The 20,282-nt window shown below is 46.4% G+C and overlaps 1 protein-coding gene across 4 annotated transcripts in view; it reads right to left on the bottom strand.

Annotated features, from left to right (window-relative positions):
* SUSD1 (sushi domain containing 1) overlaps positions 1-20,282 on the bottom strand; it is a 767,543-nt gene that overhangs the window by 202,659 nt on the left and 544,602 nt on the right. For all 4 annotated transcript variants that reach the window (XM_086962059.1, XM_086962061.1, XM_086962060.1 and 1 more), the window contains one exon: positions 4,090-4,183. In XM_086962059.1, coding sequence (XP_086818185.1) covers positions 4,090-4,183 — 94 coding nt within the window. The remainder of the gene's footprint in view (positions 1-4,089; positions 4,184-20,282) is intronic.

Genomic DNA, 20,282 nt, shown 5'->3' with positions numbered 1-20,282 from the left:
CCTTGGAGTGTCCTTTTGTCTTTTCTATGTGTAGACAAAAAATGAACAATTTACATATGGGTTGTGCATAATGGTATGGCACCAGAATTTAATCACCGGAATATTGTCTGACACAAATATCGTGCCATAAATCGAATTTACAAAAGTACCGTCCCATGGGAGGAGTGTTTTCCAGCATTTCTTTAGTGCATGGTGAGGTACAAATGGCTCTCTGAGGGCCCGATTCACAGAACTAACTTAAGACAAAATCCTAAACTTACTACCATTTTGGTATTCACAGAAGGCACTTACTCGTTTTGGTATTCACAGAAGGCACGTACTCAATTCGGTATTCACAGAAGTTAGGAGTCCTAACTTTAGGACTCCTAAATGCCTTCTGTGAATACCGAAAGTCTAAAAGTAAGGATTTTTCTCAGTTTAGGAGTAGTAAAGTTAGGACTCCTAACTTTAGGACTACTAACCTGAGAAAAATCCTAACTTTAGGACTTTCGGTATTTACAAAAGGCATTTAGGAGACCTAAAGTTAGGACTCCTAACTTCTGTGAATACCGAAATGAGTAAGTGCCTTCTGTGAATACCAAAATGAGTAAGTGCCTTCTGTGAATATCAACATGTTAATTAGTTTAGGATTTTGTCTTAAGTTAGTTCTGTGAATCAGGCCCATTGTAACTGCTGGAAACGTCCTTATGATAGGCCAGAGGATGAAGTTGCTATGTCCTATAATGAAGCACATTGAACTAGGGTGCACATGAGCTTGTGTGCTGCCATTGGCTGCCTTCTTCTGCAAGAATCACACCCACCAATTCCCAGCACACAGCAGCATTTCAAAACAGCTTTTGGGTGCAGAAAGGGAACACACGTGGTGTTGTTAGGCAAACTAAATGACACTCCGAACTGTAGATGAGATGATCTGTTTTGTTGATTATGTAGTGATTTATAAAACCCTTAGGTTGCCTCAAACTGCTGGACAGTACATATTGAGAAGAGTAATGGGAACAGTAAAATGAGGGAATAAGAAAAAGAAAAAGTGAGGGTGGAGCTTTGTGAATTGGTCTTCTCCAAAATGCTAGTTTCTCACTGTACAAAGCAATAGTACTTTGTCAGTGAATAGGCCTTTATACATTTGACTTGCACCTAGGGGTTGAGCAAGAGAGGCAGGACTGGGTGGAAGGAGCGACAGGAACGAACAAGAGAAAGAAGGAACTAGCAGTCAGAGAGGACAACATGGACGTCATTTGGGGGGTCGCTGCTGCAACCCCTGGCATGCCCCGTGGACCCCTCGCACTGCCTTTGCGACCCCCAGCGTCAGCAGTGGCAAAATCAGTGCCAGGAACAGAAGCAGCTCGTCCTTATTGACGTCAGTGAGGGCTTCACTCTCCTTTCTTTTTGTCAATTTTTTTATTATACTAACAGTGAATAATATTACATTATTCGCTATTAAGTTAATAAAAAATGGAGTACAAAAGCGGGAATATGACTATCCCCGGCAGCTGATATAAATAAAAAAAATAATGCTTTTAAATGTATGTATGTTGTGTGTGTGCTTGCATTTTTGAGTGTTTATGAAAGAGAGAGTGTGCATGTGTGAATGTGTGTGGGTGTGTAGGCAGAGTGTGTGTGTGTGTGAGTTTGTGTGAATACGTGTGTATGTGTAAGCGTGTGAATGCATATGTATTTGTGAGTGAAAGTGAAGGTCAAAGGGCATGTGAAGTCACTTCCGCTACCCCTGGCATTTTGTGAACTGACGTCCATGGAGTACAAGGGGATGAGGGGAGACATTTGGGAAAGTTCAGTGAAATTTAAGGTCCAAACGAGAGACATTTTCCAAATGGTAATTCTAGGCCTCACAATCAGTTCCCTCCCACCACGAAGAGCAACACTTAATAGGTTTGGTGTCAATATACATATGTGGCAGCTTTGTGTAAATGTGGTGAGGTACCTCAGTGGACATGTTGCAAATCAAAGGTTGGCATTCTAGTGCTGCAAAGTAACATTTAGGCCTTCTCTGGTTAATAAAATTAGTACAATTGTCTTGGGAAATAGTAACAGCCATTATGGCACAGCAGTAGAAGCCTACAATCTTGTCACAGGAAATTCCCACAACTTTCGTGTACGCATACATCTATTAGAGAAGGAGACGTTGCACTGGTATTGTGGGCTTATCCTACAGAACATGTATGCTCTAGGTCAGCACACAAGGCTGTATATATTCATTTTAAAACTGAACCTGGCACATGAACCCTGCATCTGGTCTTGTGATGGTTGTTCCTTGGCATTTGAGGTTGTGCCTTGGGACTTGAGGCTGTGCCAAAGTATGTGTGCAGTGATTTTATACTGCACTTCTAGCCAAAAGATAATGAACTCTGTACATCATCAAGGCATTTGAAGCTAATTCTGAGACTATCATTTTGGCGCCCGCTCTTCGGCATTTGAGGATGTTGCAAGGCTTATACTGGTTGTACCTCCACAGTCAAGACTATAAGGGGGCCATTTAAGCTATAATTGAGCTTTCAAGGTTGTACTTTGAGCACGTGATAACTGTATGACGTCTGTCTCCTGGATATGATGGCTGCATTGTTGGTGTATAATGTCAGGACACTACCTCATATGAATGGCAACTAAAACAGATGCTGATCTGCTATAGCACATTTTTTTAATTTTATTAATTTTGCAGTACTGTAACTTCAGTGACTCCACGTCTTGTAATGGTATGAGTGAAGGTCATGTGGTATCACTCACTATGAAGTCATGAGGAACAAGGTCTTGTGACAATATTTCCTCTGATGTCATCATATTGTCTATGGCAATGTGATGTCATTTATGCTACCCCTGGCATTTTGGTGAATCGGCGTCCATTGTTCCTATAGTACCCTCTGGTACTAGGATTCTGCTCACCTTCTCCAAACTGCACATACAAGGCGAATTATGCAGGAAAGAAAGCAGTAGGAAGAGGGAACAAGAAAGGGAGACGTGCAAAAGCAGACAATTCAAATACGGCATAAAAAATTGTTATAGAGGTCTGGGGGACAGGGGTTTAAGCAAATCCAAACATAAAAATACAGGAAAGTGAATGGTAAAGATGGCTTGTAGAGTTCCTCTGTTGTGACTTAATGGACGCTACACAATATTATACAACCCATGCAAAGAACCAAGCCTTTGATACCATAAGGAGCAAGGTAAACCAGAGAAATATTGATAGTGGGGTAAGTTTTGAAGATAAACCTGTTAACTGCAAGCCTGATGCATAATGTAACATGTGTAAGAAGAGAGCAGGGGAAAACAGACAGGGAAAGTGGTTCAAAACTTATCATGTGGGGGAAAGGGGCCCACCTTGATGATAAAGAAGCAGTGTAGGAGAGAAAACAACTAGTGAATGAAGTGTAGAGATATTTAAGAGTTAATTCACCCTAAAATAGTACATCATTGTGGTGTAGGTATACACCTACCATTAGAGTTGATTCGCTTATCTTTTGTAATTCTCAGACATGTATATAATATGCTCTAAGCCCTAACCGTATGATTATGGATTGAAAGTAGAACTGAAATTTCGCAGGGGGAGTCTTACAGTAAATATATAATACGTATATTCTTTTTATTCTTTTATCTAATGCATGAAATTAATTTTTATATTTCAATAAACTTCGTTTCCTGAACCCACTTTAAAAATATGTTTTTGGAACCCCTTTCCACACTTTCTGCGTCATTTAGGCCCTATCCACTTAGGCCCACATGTAAAAATGCAATGCACTCGAGAGAAGACAATAGCAGTGTTTCCAAATACCCACAATGTTAGGAATCAACGGGTGTTTGACAATTTGGTAATCCCCCCTCCCGTGCATTCTAGGGGAACAACCACTCATCTGGTACCCACCCGTATCCACAGCCGTGGTAAACCAGTCTAACCAATGTCCCTTCTAGTAATCCCAACTGGACCCAAGCAAATTCGTCAATTCTAAGTCTGTCATTAGTATCTGTCATTTGTGAAACTGGCGCATACGTAAACCGTCTCCACAGACCTCTTAAGAAGATGATCAAAGTTGACCAAGAATGCACGTGTGCCACTCAAACCTCCCTCCATATGTCGCCCACCTGATAGGACCATTTCTTTCTTCGGCTCTCCGCAGGCTGAGTTTAGGTGCCAGTCTTTGCGCTTCTATGAACTTTAATTCCGGAAGTGGGGGATCTAGAACAGGAAATACAGAAAAGACCATGGGTAGCATGAGGATATCAGTAGGGTAAAATCAAAAAAGACGAGACACAGGTGGCAGTAAAAAGTATGATTCGAAAGTTCACACCACAATTATGAAATGTCAAAAGAGTTAATGTATTAACTTGAGCAGACCAATGGCTCTCGATGGAAAACAAAAATTTCAAATGTGCCTGCAGCGGTAAATATAACAACCAGAGATTTACAAATATCAGTCATGGTTCCACAGATGTGAATAAAAGCCCTTTTGAACTTTATACAAGGACATGTTTTGGAGTATGTATATGTTTCACACAGTGACTTCAATAACAATCTCTGCTGTGGTGATGTTGCACTGGTGACAAATCCTCCTTATGTACCTGTTGAGGGATCAACAGTCACAGACTCTACTCTCTACAGGCTCTAAGGGTCTGGATCGTTTTGCTCTACCGACCCCTAACAGCCTGGTACAGTCCACTGAAGCATCCTGTGGAGTTAGTGTGCAGATCCTGTGGCTTCCTGAGACACTAAAGAGGAATTATGGTCAGAGACAGGAATTAGGTGAATTGCAAGGCCACAGTGAAGAGTAACAATCGTCATATAAACTGGCATACGTGTAAACATTTAGGTTTTCCATATAAGTTGACCAGTGTTTTCGCTGGTAAAATCTGACTCCCCTGGATTGCAATTTATCCGGTCCAATAAATAATTACTCCCAAGTATGAGTTTGTCACTGATAATGGGGACTAACATGCAGATGTTGGTACTCGAAGCACCAAAATCCCCATGACCCGATAATTGTATGGCATTTTTTCCCAATAGCTTTCAAAGTGTTACACCAGCTAACATTTATCTGTGGCAACATGTTGGAGTGAGGTGTTAGGTGCCAAACTCAAGAGGCAAGAATTATGCTGCACTTTCTTCATTTTATTTTTTACAGCAGCCATCTTGAACAACAACAAAGATATTTTAATTCCCATGAGCCACTGGGAAAGGGAAGAAGTTCATTTCCAACCAATCAGTTACATGAATACCCTTCACATTCCAATGTCGACTCTTCTTTCTCCCTCTTTCTTCGCTGCTCCAGCAGCCATCAGATATTAGTTTGGCCCTGGGCCTCTTCTTTAGATGCTACATAGCATGCTTTACCTGTATTCTTGACATTTTATCCTTGTAGCGGCAGCGGGAACGCTCTGATGCTCGTTTGCGCCCGCGTCTATCCTCCATTATTTGCCTCAAACGGTCGTCTGGCCATTAGAGGCAGCACATTTTATATGCAATGCGTCATCTGAGGCGATTGCTTTTCCTTGTCTCTGGAGGCCAGAGCACAGTTCAGGACATCCCCTTAGCTCGCCCGTGCTAGCTCAGCTGTGGGGAGCAAATTGTGTGTGCCCCGAACCACCTGGAGTCTGAACTCCCACAGGGGGTCTGTATTCGGTGACGTCCAGCAACAGTGCACACTTCACAAATGGTCAGGACACCAACCCAGGTGGCAATCATCAGCCCTACTAAAATAAAGGGTGTGTTGGTGTCCTGGGGACCCTCCCACAATTGTGCCAATTAAAGAATTCATATCTATCAGGCTATATTTTGACACCCATGGGTATCCCCAGTCAGTATTGCCCTCTGTAGCGATGCAGTCAGTAAACTCATATGTTGAAGACGAGTCAGTCTCTATTTTTCCCAATCATGAACGAGTTCTGCGAGGCTATGGATCCTTCCATCCACAGGATGATCTTGGTTGCTGTGGCGCCCTTGGAGCAGAAACTGCTCCAAATGGCTGAAAGATACTTTAAACACCTCTCACCAAGGGAAGACCTGTCAGGACCTTTGGCCCCCATAACTTCAGGGCAGCCCGACGCAAGACACCCCGAGAACCCACATAAATGCCCGCACACCCCGGGGGATGACTTGGATGCCTTTGCTAGGCTTAAGAAGGCTTTCATATTAACGGAGTCCGGGGCGGGGTTGGTTAGGACGGGGGCGAGAGACCGGGAGTGCGTTGAACAAAGCCCTCCTCCATTTCCCCTTTTCGGGTGGGGTTTAATTTCTTTTCCTTTTTTCCCTGTTTCTTCTATATTTCAGGTTTCGGTTCTGGAGCGACAGGCACGCTGCTAGGGGGGTAGGCCGTAGTCATCTGCAGGGGTGCAGGATGGGGGGCTGGGGGATGGGAGTTTTGTTTTTTCTTTGTTTCTATGGCCTTTTTTCTCTTCTTATCTTTCTTTGGCCTTTTCTTTTCTCTTTTTCCGGGTCAGTGTAGTGGGTTCATTGTTCGGTCCATCTTTGCTTTCACATCTGTGCCTCAACACTCGCGATGTTTCGGGGCCACGGGGCGGGCATAAATGTTGGCGTGAACCGTAATAGTATGCTTGTTTATCCGGGTGTCGTCTGCTTTAACGCCACTGACCTACATGAAAACGAATTAACTGTGGACACTTTGCTATTTCGCTCGCCCCCTCCTCATAGCTTGAGATATTGTATGGCACCTGATCCTTCTATTTTATATTATAAAATGAAACCTTTTGTATCCTGTTCCCAATTTGATATGTCATCCAACCAGTGCGCATTGTGGATGTAGCGACTATGCTCCCCGGGAGGCTGGGTCTGAAGATTTGATCGTAATATTGTGTTGCAATTGCTTAGCGGCCAGCCCTGGGGGTTGTAGGCCCGTGTTTGTATCTGGTTGAAAATGTCAAATAAAGGTTTTCAAAAAAAAAAAAGAAGGCTTTCATGAACCAAGCTCTGTCACTGCCCTCCGCTTTGCCCTTACACCAGTCTTTGTGGTTGTGTACGATGGCTACTGTGAAAAATAAAGTAAAGAAAGTGTAGACTGATCCTCGTCTCTGTGTCCTTAACCCTGTGCGTGCTCGTGACGGAACCGTTCCGCCACGAGCCTCGGGTGGGCTGTGCTGGTGACGGAACGGTTCCATCACGGCCCGCACGCCTGCGCTGAAGGTTCTATTAGGCGGGCGAGGCCGTGACGGAACCGTTCCGTCATAAGCACAGCCCACCCGAGGCTCGTGACGGAGCGGTTCCATCACGAGCACGGGAGCGCCGCGTGGCCCCCCCTCCACCTTAGCGCTGTGGCGGAATAGCCGCCACAGCTAAGGGGTTAATAGAATTGAAACTTTCCATTACAATAGGTAGGACGTTTTTCATTACTGCCCATATCCTAGTCAACCGGACCTATCACAATGAGGGTCACAAAATCCAAACAGCAAACCAGCAATATAGCATTTTTTTTATTAAAACCTAATAGTCTTCGGGCAATGAATTACATCACAGACCGATGGAGGTAAAAGGTCGCTTTTACTTCAGCAACAGACAATTCAATTACAATAATGCAATCAAGGTTTACACAACTTGAATGTAATCCCACCCCGCCACCCCTACCCCATGAAATATCCCCATATTGATCCCCCATGAATTTTACCCGATATCGATCCCTCATGACTTTTTCCCCAAAACTGATCCCCCATGATTTTTTCCCCATATTGATCCCCCATTCAATTTTCCCCACATTGAACCTCGTCCCCAAACCCTTAGTTTGCCCTCTTCCTACCTCCTGTCTCATTTCTCTGTCCTCTGTTTTCCCACTGTCCTAAACTATTCTGCCTGCCCCAACCCTTCCTGCCTGTCTCAATCCCGTCCAAATCTGCCTGCCAGATAAAGTAAGCCTCATTGAAAAAACTCCGGAACCCAATCCAAACATAGGGAACCCAAAACCTAAACTAAAGGGAGGGGCACCAAAACTGCAGCGCTGCCGCCTACCTCACACAGGGACCCCCAACTGACAAGCAATTAGAACGCGGCGTTTAAAACCGCTGCGTTCTAAGGCAGGCGCCTCGCCTGCACATGCTCATATGCCCGAAGCTGCCCGTGGGTGGACAGTCTTCATATGCCACCCCCAAGCTCCCCATTCTTGTGCAGTGTGACCATATTACATAGGTAACATGAAGGCATGCAGGCCACATCACCCTAGCTTAACTTTATTAAAACTTGCACATGTGATCAGTTACAGCTTAATTATTTTGCACTTCATTTTCACATTGTTTTATACTTAATATGGACCACAAGTCCGACTCATAATAAGACAAATCATTTTATACTAAGGTTATTGAAATGTGAAATCCTGAACCCACATGATCAGAGGCCAGTATATTAGCAGGACAGATGATTTTTGCTATTTAGGTATCCGGATAGACGCATAATTAAAAAAAAAAACACGTTAATTAGGGCTCAGGTGCAATCTTTTAACAGAGTGACACATGGCATTAATGCTTTTGCAAGAAGACCGGGACATCCACATATCAAATTTATATTGGCTCTAAATAGAGCCAAGTTCGTTCCCATAGTTTCCTTTGGCACGGAGACCCGCGGGGCTATAAGCCTTGCCACCCTGTGCATGTGGCAGAGAACAAATGTCTCAGGAGGTTACAGACGTTACCGCACTCGGTACCCGCAGAAGTCACCCATGAAGAAGTGGGTGTGGGCTTTTTTTCAAATTTTATTCAAATGCGGCCTGTTCTATTATGTTTGTCTGTTTGGTTAGAAAAAGATCTGGAATTTAATAGAACTAGAAAGACAGTTTGGGGTTGGAACACAGCCATTTAGTTCCATGGATTCAATACATAAAAGATATTTTAAGGGTTCTCGGCAGACCAGAGCTGTACTCTTGCCCAGAAACAATTCTGAAATCGGATGTGAGCTGGGTTAAAGAGACATTTCAGCAGTATCAGCTTGAAAGAAGGATATCAAGGTCCCTGTCTAAGACAGCCTGTCAGCATCATGCTATGGTCAAAGTTTCAAGTGAGTGTGAATGGTATCTTACACTTGAAATTCCGGGTTTCCACAGGCGCCTTTTATCATATTTTTACCTTAATATGTTTCCCCAGCTGCTAGTTGGATAGCACAGAGGCTCAGAACCTGTTATTTGTATTTGTGATAATGTTTCTGTAATTGACACTTTACATATAATTTTTAGTTGCCCCACTTAAAAAAATGTCGGCATAAAATATATCCGTCCTTTATTGCACCCACTGGGTTTCACACAAGCATGGCCGGCCCCACTCTTATCTACAATTTTTAGAGAGTTAGTTTGTTTTTATATATCATGATTTTTAGCAGGAGTCTTCCATTCCTTCCGTTGATTGAAATACATTTGATCTATGTTGATTTTATTGACTATTTATTGTATGTGCTTTCGTGATTTATTATGATGAATCGATTAAAGTGATTTGAACTGAACTGAACTAAGTTTATTCTAAAGCATATCCAAAAAGTGAGCTATATAAAAAGTACATTGTTTCTAACTTTTTCATTCCCCAGCATGAAAACGTGGATTTGGTAGTCTCAAAAATGCATTTGCCTCTGTTCTGTTGGCTGGAAATTCTTCTCGGAGCCCAGACCTTCGTTATATTTTGAGGGATATTGATCAACATGGTGAAGGGAGAGGAAGACTCTTTTGTGGGTTCTAGGCCAAATGCATTGCTTCATTAGATAAGAGAAGCCTGCACCACTATGCACTCATCCAACACCACAGGAAGCACTCCATGCGACAACCAACAACACAGGAAGCAAACCATGTGAAAACCAAGCCTTGTAAATAAACACTAGGGGGCAGATTTACAAGGCCCTTGCACCACTTTTGCGCCACTTTTCCCATGTTAAAAGTGACGCAAAAGTGGCGCATCGGGCTTGTAAATCTGCCCCTAGATGTTGCTCCAGCACGGTTGCAGCCTCTGAGTATCATTAGATTTCAGCGCCCTGTTGATCTGCCATTTGCGTGTGAAAGGGTTCAGAACAATATTTACTGATTTTCTTCAATGTGTGTCATAGCTAAACAACAGTTATCTCATCTAAGTAAGGTAAAGTTTGCATGGTTGCCACCAAAAATTGAACACAAAAAAAGGGCACAGTAAAGAAAACATGTCACATATGTCAAACATGTTACGAACGTCAAACATGGCTAACTAAGATATGCTTTATATAGTGGCGGCTGCAACTGAATGGGTTTTGGTGAGGTGAGGCGGGTGGTGGTGCTGGGGGAAGGAATACAAAAAAAAGACAGGTAGATTCATCAAAGACCAGTTTTGCGAGTCTGTAATAGCGATTCATAAGGAATCGCTATTACAGACTCGCAAAACGGGATTCATGTAGGAATCGCAAAATTAAATGCAATTCCTACACATTCCTTATTTGCGATTAGCAAATTGCTAATCGCAAATAAGGAATAACTCCCCATTCATTCCTATGGGCCAAAAGGCCCATAGGAATGAATGGGGAGTATTCCTGATTTGCGATTAGCAATTTTCTAATCGCAAATAAGATAGCGATTTAAAGGGTGCCAGGGGCGTCCGAAGGACACCCTGTAGCACCCCTTAAATGCAAATTCAAACAGGTGTTGCGCACACACATGTCCAAACGACATGTGTGTGTGTAACATGCAAAAGAAAAAAATGCACTAAAGTGCTTTTTACTCTATTTTCGCAATTTACCACAAAGTCAGATTTTGTGGTAAATTGCGACCAAATATTGCGAATTCGCAATTTCAAATTGGGTGATGAATTGCATTTAAGGAATCTCTATTAGAGATTCCTTAAATCCAATTCCTCGCAAATATGCGATTTCGCAAATAGCGATTTTTGCATTTGGGATAATGAATCCCAAATGCAAAAATCGCACTCGCAAAGGGCCAGATTCTCAGAATCTGGCCCTTTGCGAGTGCAATTTCGTTTCATGAATCGGGCTGAGAATCTCTTACCTAGGTAGGGTCACCGCGATGCCACCTCTGCTCGTCTCTTTAGATTCCCAGAAGGGAAGCAGGAAGCACACAGGCTTCCACTGAGCCAATCATATTGCTGCTGACATCATGACAGCAGCGTTGTGATTGGTCTGAGCGCCGTGGTGCGGTGCTCAGACAGTGACTATGAGCCTGTGCATGTTCTCCATCCAGGCTGTGCATTACAGCCCGGTGGAGAGAAAACAAAGTGTTCATGACAGTTTGGCCGGCCCAAGACAGCCAGCCAAATTGCACTTAAGAGAGTGCTCAACACTCCTCCCCCTGTTCTGCACAGCTCAGCCCCGCCCGATACCTGAGCAAGTAGATAACAATAACATTATAATCACAATGTGTAATTATCATTTTATTTTTTCCTTTTTTAACTGCTCAGAGGGAAGACGCTCCATCTCCTTAGCAGACAAGCCATCATTGGCTTTTTATATGTCTACCAAGTTGCTCCCTATAGCACTTGTCACTATGATAAGCAACACAGAAACATCCACAGACTACAGTCGACACAACTCCACACATGCCTTGAACACGGCACAGATAGGCTGCATAGTATAATATTATGTTGCACCCAAAATCACTTCTCACATACAGTAGACACAAACATTCAACACAGTGCAACAGAGCGAATTCCTTGCATGCATCCCACACTTTACAGATAAGCATTATAGTAGGCTATCAAGGTCCAACCAACGCATTTCCACTAAGAATTGACACACATAAACATTCTCCAGAACACAATAAACAGAAGCACTTAAATACAGCTGTCAAAGCACAGATGTAACACACAGATGGCTAAAATGGTGCTGCATGCATCACTTTCAATGAATGTGATCATCAAGTTTTTATTTATAAATTAGTAGCGGTCCTTGCTGCGTTAACCAGTAGATCGTCATATGCCTCTTGGCAATAACTAGACCCAGGACCAGGAATGTTCTGCTTATCTTACGTTTTGGATCCCGAGGAATCAAGCCCAGCAGACAAGTGAGCGGATCTAGGGCTATCGTCCACCCCGTTATCTGGGCCAAATCTCAGAGAACCGCCCCCCAAAACATTTGGATTGTTGGGCCCATCCATACCATATGCAGAAAGTCTGCCTGATCATAACAACATCTGGGGCAGTGTGGATCTCTGGGCCCATCAATGGCGGGCAGCCTCCTGGGGGAGAGGTACGTCATATGTATTATATTATACTGGATTTGCTTAAAGCGATTGCTCACCGACACCTTCCGTACACTCTTGCGTATCTTTTCTCAATCTCACGTCGTGACCTCCTGTGGACACGCCCGCTGCCATTTTCCTTCTATCTTTAGGGGGCAGTGCTTTTTATCATCCCTCAACACCCTATAGAGGTGAGTAACACACTTTGACCCTCCTGCCATCGCGATCAGGGTGACCAGGGTATGGGTGTGCCCTGGGGCTTCCTGAAATGTGGGCCATAATTGCTGCGCCGTTGCCGCTATTTTTGCATATTGCAAGAACTGCCCAGCTCCCAACTCTAAGGTGGTCCCCGCCTCCTGATAGGTAATAAATTTACCTTCCGGGTAGAGGTCAGACAACATCAGGCAGCCTCCCGCCTTCCAGGCCTCTATCGACATCACCTGGTCAATTTGGGCATAGGGTGGCATCAGCCAGAAGTCCGCCTCTGGGGTGAAGGGTAGTTCCTGGATTATTCTACAGACCACTTGATGCCAAATTGCAGCCCCAAGCCGCACCAAAGGAGGACGGAACATATTTAGCCCCCCGACCTGCTAGAACAACGCCCCTAACTTTCGGTCCCCGTATGTACCTGCCAGCAAGGACCTCTCCCATGAGGGATCCGCGTCCAACCAGGCTATAGCATGATGCAATTGCAATGCTAAATAATAAAGTTCCAAGTCTGGGATCTCCAAACCCCCTCTACCCCAACTGCGTTTCATGACTTCTAAACTAATTCTGCATCGCTTTCCGTTCCATAGTAATTGGACCAACAGTGTATCAAGTTCCCTGAATACCCGTTGCGGAATTTCAAAAAAGGGGCCATGCATAGTATACAGACATCGGGGCAGGACCACCATTTTAATTAGTGCAATCTTTCCCATCAGGGAGAGGTTAAGCGTGTTCCAGAAGGTAATACTACCCTGCAGCCCCCGGATTATCCTCCTCATGTTATGCTGATGAAACTCTACCTCAGTTCTGCAGATCAGAATCCCTAGGTATCAGACTGTGTCTTCCGCCCACCGGAACTCCAACACTGGGCAGTAGTCTTCCCTCCAGCCAATCTCGGCCCTAATCGCGTAGAGCAATGACGTTGTTCTATTAATATAAAGCCCCGAGGCATCAGCGAATTGGGCCAGCGTCATTATCAACGTCGGCAATGACTGGGTCGGTTTGTTCAGGTATATTAGTGCCTCATCGGCGTACATTGACACCACACGCTCCAAACCCCCTACACTTATGCCCTGTCCTACAAGTATCTTGAGCAGATGACACGCCAACGGCTCCATTGCCAGGGCAAATATCAAGAGGGAGAGCGGACAACCCTACCGCGTCCCCCTTGCTATAGGGGATGAGTCTGACACATAACTTCCCGTATGAACCCTCACCAATGGACGGGCATATAGTAATTTGATCCAGTTTACAAACCCCCCAGGCCCATTTTAAGCAGTACCTGCCACATGTAATCCCATCTGTTCGAATAGAACGCCTGTTTGGTATCAAGGAACACCAAGGTGTTCTGTTGGGGCCGTCCCCCCCAGGAATGCATAACGTGCGCCAGGCGGCCGATATTTCACAACTTATTTCTGCCCGGTATAAACCCGGACTGGTCGTCATGGACCAGCCTTCGAAGATAAGGAAGGAGACTAGACGCTAATACCTGGCTAATAATTATAAGATCGACATTCAACATAGAAATGGGCCTATATGAGCCAGGGAGCAGGGGATCCTTCCCCGGTTTGGGAATCATCACGATCAGTGCTTCCCGCATGGAATCTGGGAGCACATCGCACTCCTTGGCCTCCACTGTGATCTCTAATAGTTTGGGGATTAGGACTCCACTGTACTCTTTTTAGAGTTCGGCTGCTATACCATCCATTCTCGGGGACTTCGCCGTCTTTAGGTGGGCAATTGCCGCTCTTATTTCCTCCCCACTGAAGGGGCCCCCCAAGGCCTCCTGACTATCTGCGTCTATGCTAGGCAATGTCCCCCCTGCCAGATAGGCCTCCACATCCTCAAGGGTCGCAGTTGACTAAGTCTAGGAGTGTATTTTATGTAGGTGGGTCAGGAATGCATTATTTATTTCATGTTGAGCATACACCATCTGTACTAGGTCGTTTTTGAGTGCCAGGATTGGGTGAGGCTGAGTTTCTGCCCTTATCAGTCGCGCCAGCAGCCGCCCCACCTTATCCCCTTCTGTATACCAGCTACGTCTACTCGCGGTTCTAACATATTTGCCTAAGGAGTCCCATGTGTCCCCTATCTGCCGACGCACTTCAACCCATTCAGCCAACCTCTCCCCGTTCGTGGGAAGTTCCTTTTCCAATGCTAATCGTTCCTCCTGTCTCCGCAGGTCATGTTCCAACACTTTTTTAACCCCCACCTCTGTGGACATACATATCCCCGTACCACCACCTTCATTGCGCCCCACTCATTCGCCCTAGTGCTAGCGGAGCCCCAGTTGACCCCCATATAATCGTCCAGCCTATTCGATATAGCATCTTTGTAGACTGTGTCGCCAAAAGCTTCAATATTGAGCCGCCAGAGTGGTACTTTAGATCTTGGGTGAGCCAGCGCATAAGCAATTAGGAGCGGGGAATGATCTGACAAATAGCGGGCTGGGTACTGCGTCTCGGCAACCCGATACACCGCCTACCTTTGAATAAAGAAGTAATCTAATCGACTATAGGTATTGGCAGCATGTGTGTGACACGAGTACATTCTACGACTAAGATTACAGTGGCGCCACACGTCCAATAACCCATAATTGTAAAGCAGCTGACCCATCACCTCCTGGACTCTGGGTATGGCATCCAGTTTTGGGGGGAATCGGTCGAGCTCCCCATCGAGGGCACAATTAAAGTCACCTGCCACCACCAATTCTGCATCCGGGCCCAGATCTAGCTGTCCCATCACTTGGTTCAGAAACCCCCTATCATCGCTATTCGGGGCATAAACATTTACTAGGCATATACTGCACCCATCTAATGTCCCCTCCACCACCACAAACCTCCCATCAGGATCCTGCATTACATGCAACACCTTAAAGGGGAAACCCGGTGCCACCCAAATAAGCGCTCACCTAGCAAACCCCGAGTAGAATGCAGCAAAAAACTGACCCCTCCATCTATGTTGGACACATTTAAGACAGTCTCCCCACAGGTGCGTTTCCTGGAGGAATGCTATACTCACCCCATATTGCCTAAGGTATGATGCCACCCGGATTTGTTTCACCCTATTATTGAGCCCCCGATCATTCCATGTGATCAATTTGTAATTCTGGTTATCCCCTGGCATGACTGAGCTTTTTTCGGTATCGCCGCCCCCCGCGGATTGTGTGGGGACTCCCCAGTAGTGTCATAACTTGCCCCCCGCAAGAGGAGGACATCCTCGCAACCCTGTGTGACAACATAGACCAGACCCGGCAGCAACCCCAACTCCCCCCACCCACAGGCAGTAGCCTTTCATTCTCACAACCTGTCCTGGTTGGAGGACTCCGAACCCCGCCCCAAAGCTCCACCCACCCCCTACACTACCCCTCCCAACTTTGAATGTACGATTACAACCACACTAACCCACCCAGGTCCGTACAAACCTCTCTCTCCACTTAGCCTCAGTGAAGCAGCCGACTGACTGGCACAGCAGAGCCCCGCCCGACCGAGCTCTAGCCAGGTTGCCTTGGCACTCCACGGCCGGCGAATCTACCCAGTTAATAGGCAAAATCGTGTACCCTCCTCCATCATTTATCGAACCCCCCCCTCAAATCCAGTGGGGTCAATGCCCGTTCATCTGAGTGTCACGGTAAAGTCAAGCGCCCCGCGGGCCGGACCCGGTACTCACAGTGTCTATGTTTTAGAAACTAGTCACAAGAAATAAAGACTGATAGCGGTCTGTGTTAAACCCTGAAGATTGAGCAACACAGTTATTTGTGTAAAAGCAAGCGTATGAGTGTTAGAACCTGTAGGTGTATGAATGGGAGGAAATGAATCCCATCAGCCCACCCATATGGCAGAGTCTCATCATCTGGGATTGAATAAGATCATGGTCCAGATAAGGAGACACACCTGGTGATATTGTGTGTGTTTATCTCCAATTCTCCAAGACCACCCGAGATGGATCCGACCCAAAGTACTATGCGTGAGTATTATGGTGTGAGAAAACAAATTGCAGTGAAAAAAGTGTAATCAAAATCAAGAACAAGTGCTCGACCACACAGGACACTGGAGGTCATAATCCATACTCCACCGTGTCCGTCTGCCTTTTTAACGTGCCAACAGATACCCAGTTTCATTAAAATAGTTTTTACCCTCGGGTGCTGGGACTTTTGTATGGCTTTTTAATCTTCACCTTCATACTCACCACATTGCACACTCAGTAATTATACCAGCTCCGCAGTAATCTGGCGTCGAAGCACACCCGGGGCACGTTAGGTGCCACTGTGGTGGGCCCGATGATGAAGCATGCCACCAACTAGGTTGGTGGGTGAGGGCTTTCTAATAAAACCTACTGGTTTTCCTTGACATACGTACTCCATTGAGTCTTACCTGCATAAACCTAGCTAGTCTTTCTTGATTGTTGATATATAAAAGCGGGGATTCAGACTAGCTTACCTAGTCCTCCCTCTCTCCTTTGATTTAGTGATGTGAGTTAAAATTGGCTACCATGATATGGGGAAATCTTTATTCGGGGTAAACCATGGTGTCAAGATTAAAAAGAAGAAAGTGTATAACAGTCTGAAATAATGACTGTCCTATATAGTTGGTATCATGGTCAACATGTTTCTGCCGTGCAGGGGCATCTCCCCTACTAGGCTTTCATCAGGACCAAATCAGGATACACTACTGCAATAACATACATATGATCAACGAATCAAAAATAATTGTTACCAAATTATAACACTGGGTATTGTGCCGCCAGGATACATATTAATGTCTTGGTTTTTTAATCTAAGTGGGCCATTAGCGCGTATGTGCTGTAGAATCATGTCTCGGTTCCTGAAATTGAACATCCGGGGAATTAAGGCTCTGAGTGGGGACCCCGGCTTCGGCGGTGGCCCCAGAGAACGATGAGCCCTTTCCACCACAAACATTTTAGAGAGCCTGAGGTTGGGGAATGCTGTGCCAATCCAGTCCTCCAGAAATATGTCTTCTGCCGACCCCTCTGCCTTTTCTGGGAATCCTAAAAAGCGGAGATTGTTCCTTCTTGAGCGTCCTTTTGCGTCTTCCACCCTGTCCTCCAGCCGGGCCATATGGTCTTGGAGTGATGTCACACCGTCTCCCGCAGCTGCCGGACCTCTGTCTGTAGAGCGTACAGGTTTCCCTCTGTAATAGTGACACTGTCTTCCACTTTATTGAGATCCAGGTGCAGGTGATTGATATCAATGGCCATCCCATCCATTTTGGTTTCCAATGCCACCATGGAGTCCCGAATCGCTCCCAAAATGTCTGCCTTATCCCGAGCGGCCGAGTCTTGATGGGCCCCCTGCTCCATGTCCCCTCGAGGGCGGTCCGCCATAGTCGGCCCCGAAACCGTGTACTGCGCACGTTTTATTCATTTGGGCGCCTCGTAGGGGTTGGTCCCTCCGCATTATCAGTTATGCCATCATCGAGTGTCTCTCAGTGGCTCTTCTGTCCAAAACCCAGTAGTGGCATTAACAATCCAGGGGAGGGGTTCCTTCCTACAGCTCACCTCAGGGGTAACCGCATTGTCCTGGCCTGGCAGGCTTGTTGTCCACCTATCGGCTCAGTGACCCGGCCATCCAACACTCTTCACCTGCCTCACCGGACCGTTCCAGTTCTTGAGAGAGTGGCCCTCTGCCGAACCGCGAAACGAACGTCACCGGCCCGCCGTCTCACTCCAGGGGGAACGTTAATCTAACGGGGACCTCAATTCAAACTCCCGGGGTATCGCCCCCGGCCTCCGGCACTGTGCCTCACTGATTGGCATCCAAGTAGTCAATAGGCCTTGTTCCAGCTCCACCAACCGGCGCGCAAGTAGGCCGCAACCCCTCCTTTTCCACCTCAGTTAGGGCCTGTCACCGACCTTCAGTTTTGATTGTGCCAGTATACAGGGGGGCTAAGCAGTCAATGTGGGCAGGTGGGACTGCACACCCCCGCCACCGGGTTCTAAGCGCAGGCCTGGGATCCCAGGTGGGCTCTCCATTGCAGTCAGGCCCGGACCACCAGGATGCATACAGGCTGAACTGCAGCGGCCTCACGTAGTTCCCTCCTCCAGCCTGCGGGGCCCCGCCTGCCGTCTCCCACCTCTCGCGGCTCGGCTCTCCTCTCCTCTCCTGGGGCCTTATATTGGACGTCTTTGTGTGGTCGGACTCACTGAGGTCCCGGGGGCTCCTCGGCTCTCCTCCGACAGCCTGTCTCCCAGAGCTGCCAGAAATCCACCGGTTCAGGGACAGGATTCCAGCAAGGTCGCCTCGGCTTCCGGAATGCAGGTACGCCCCGCCGCCACGGCCTCTCTCGGCACCCATCCCCAGTCCATGGAGACCCGCCCGCCGGTCTCACACTGTGGGCGCCGGTATCCAAAGTATTTCTCCCCACCTGGGAACTCAGCTCAGTGTTAGCCGTATGGCGGGACCCCCCGGGGTCCAGGGCAACCACCACCGCCCGTCAGTTCTCCCCGCTCAAAGTCCAACAGCGACCGCCATTATGGGGATCAGGATTCCCCCGGGTGCGCCTCGGCCCGTAACAACAGTCCCCCACTGCAGGCGAATACCCCCGGGCACCTCAGAGTCAGGGGAGGGTTCTGTTATAGTTCTGCATTACGAGGGATACCATAACGCCAGGATTGTGCAGGATTAACTCAACGCGGGGCAGGAGCACCACTGAAACGCGTCTAGCTGGCCATGCTACCAGGCCACGCCCGCCCCATGTGATCATCAAGTAACACCAACCTCAGAAACTAAGTGCCTTATTTGTAGCTTTCAACTCATTCCCAAAAGCTTTGGGACCCAGGTGTCCCAAGGCATCATGTTAATCCTTAGGATTACCATCTCTGGGGTGTACAAGCACCTACAACAAAAAGAGGATACAGCGGTGTAACTTGTAGGTACTTTTTATATGTATACACTGTGGTGTGTGTGTTTGTGAGACAAAAGTCCTGTGCACACGTATTTATGTGGTGGGTTTGCGGTAAAACCGGTTTATCAACACTTGAGAATGTCCAAATAATGCAAGATGAGACCTTGAAAGTTTCAGCAAATGCATTTAAAAGTCAATCCAGATTAGTACAACGTACATTCTACCAGCCGACACGTGTTTCGTCACATGTACAATTGTGACTCTTCAGGGCTGTAGGACGTATGAGGGCCAGAATTTCAGAAATAAAATGGGCGGGACGGTGGCAGTTTCGATGTGTGCTTGGTGATGTATGATAAACATCACGCCCGTAACGGGTAAAGGAAAAGGTAGGTCCGGTCTGTCCTTACCAAAACAGGCTACGCTTGGGACGCCGGTCTCCTCTCTGGTTCTGTTGTATCCTGTTTGTGTGTTTGTGATAAGACCCATCTACCGCCCATGCAAGGATTCTTTTAACAAGCAGTGCAACAGGCCAGAGAATAGGGGCCAGATGTTCGACCATTTTACGGGTCGCAAATTGTGATTCTGCGACTCACAATTTGAGACCTGCAAAACGGAATGAACAAATGTGTCTCAGACACATATAGCAATTCCCAATGGTGCTGTAAATGACCTGCCTCATCAATATTCATGAGGCAGGTCGCAATTTGTGACCCATTGGGAAGGGGCTACAATCACAGAGATGGTGGACTGCTGGGGACAGCAGGCAACAATGTCGGTATTTGCTTTCTTAATAAAGCAACTTTTTTTTTTCAAATGCATCCCGTTTTCCTTAAAGGAAAACGGGATGCATTTAAAAGAAAAAATGAAAAGTTTTCTTTTCATTTTTTAAGGGCAGGTAGTGCTCCGTGGGACCACTGCTAGCTCTTAAAAAATATTTCCGCATACATTCACAAAGTCCCCGAGGGACCCCTTCCCGTTTGCAACTGGCTTACCACCTACTCGAAGTTGGTGGTAAACTGTGATTGTTTTGCAACCGCATTTGCGGTTGCAAAACAATAGTACATTCCCCTGTGAC

Source organism: Lissotriton vulgaris, chromosome 3_1, assembly GCF_964263255.1.
Source record: "Lissotriton vulgaris chromosome 3_1, aLisVul1.2, whole genome shotgun sequence".
Taxonomy (NCBI): Eukaryota; Metazoa; Chordata; class Amphibia; order Caudata; family Salamandridae; genus Lissotriton; species Lissotriton vulgaris.
Note: the sequence above shows the minus strand (reverse complement) of the source record. Positions and strands in the feature narration are given on the sequence as shown.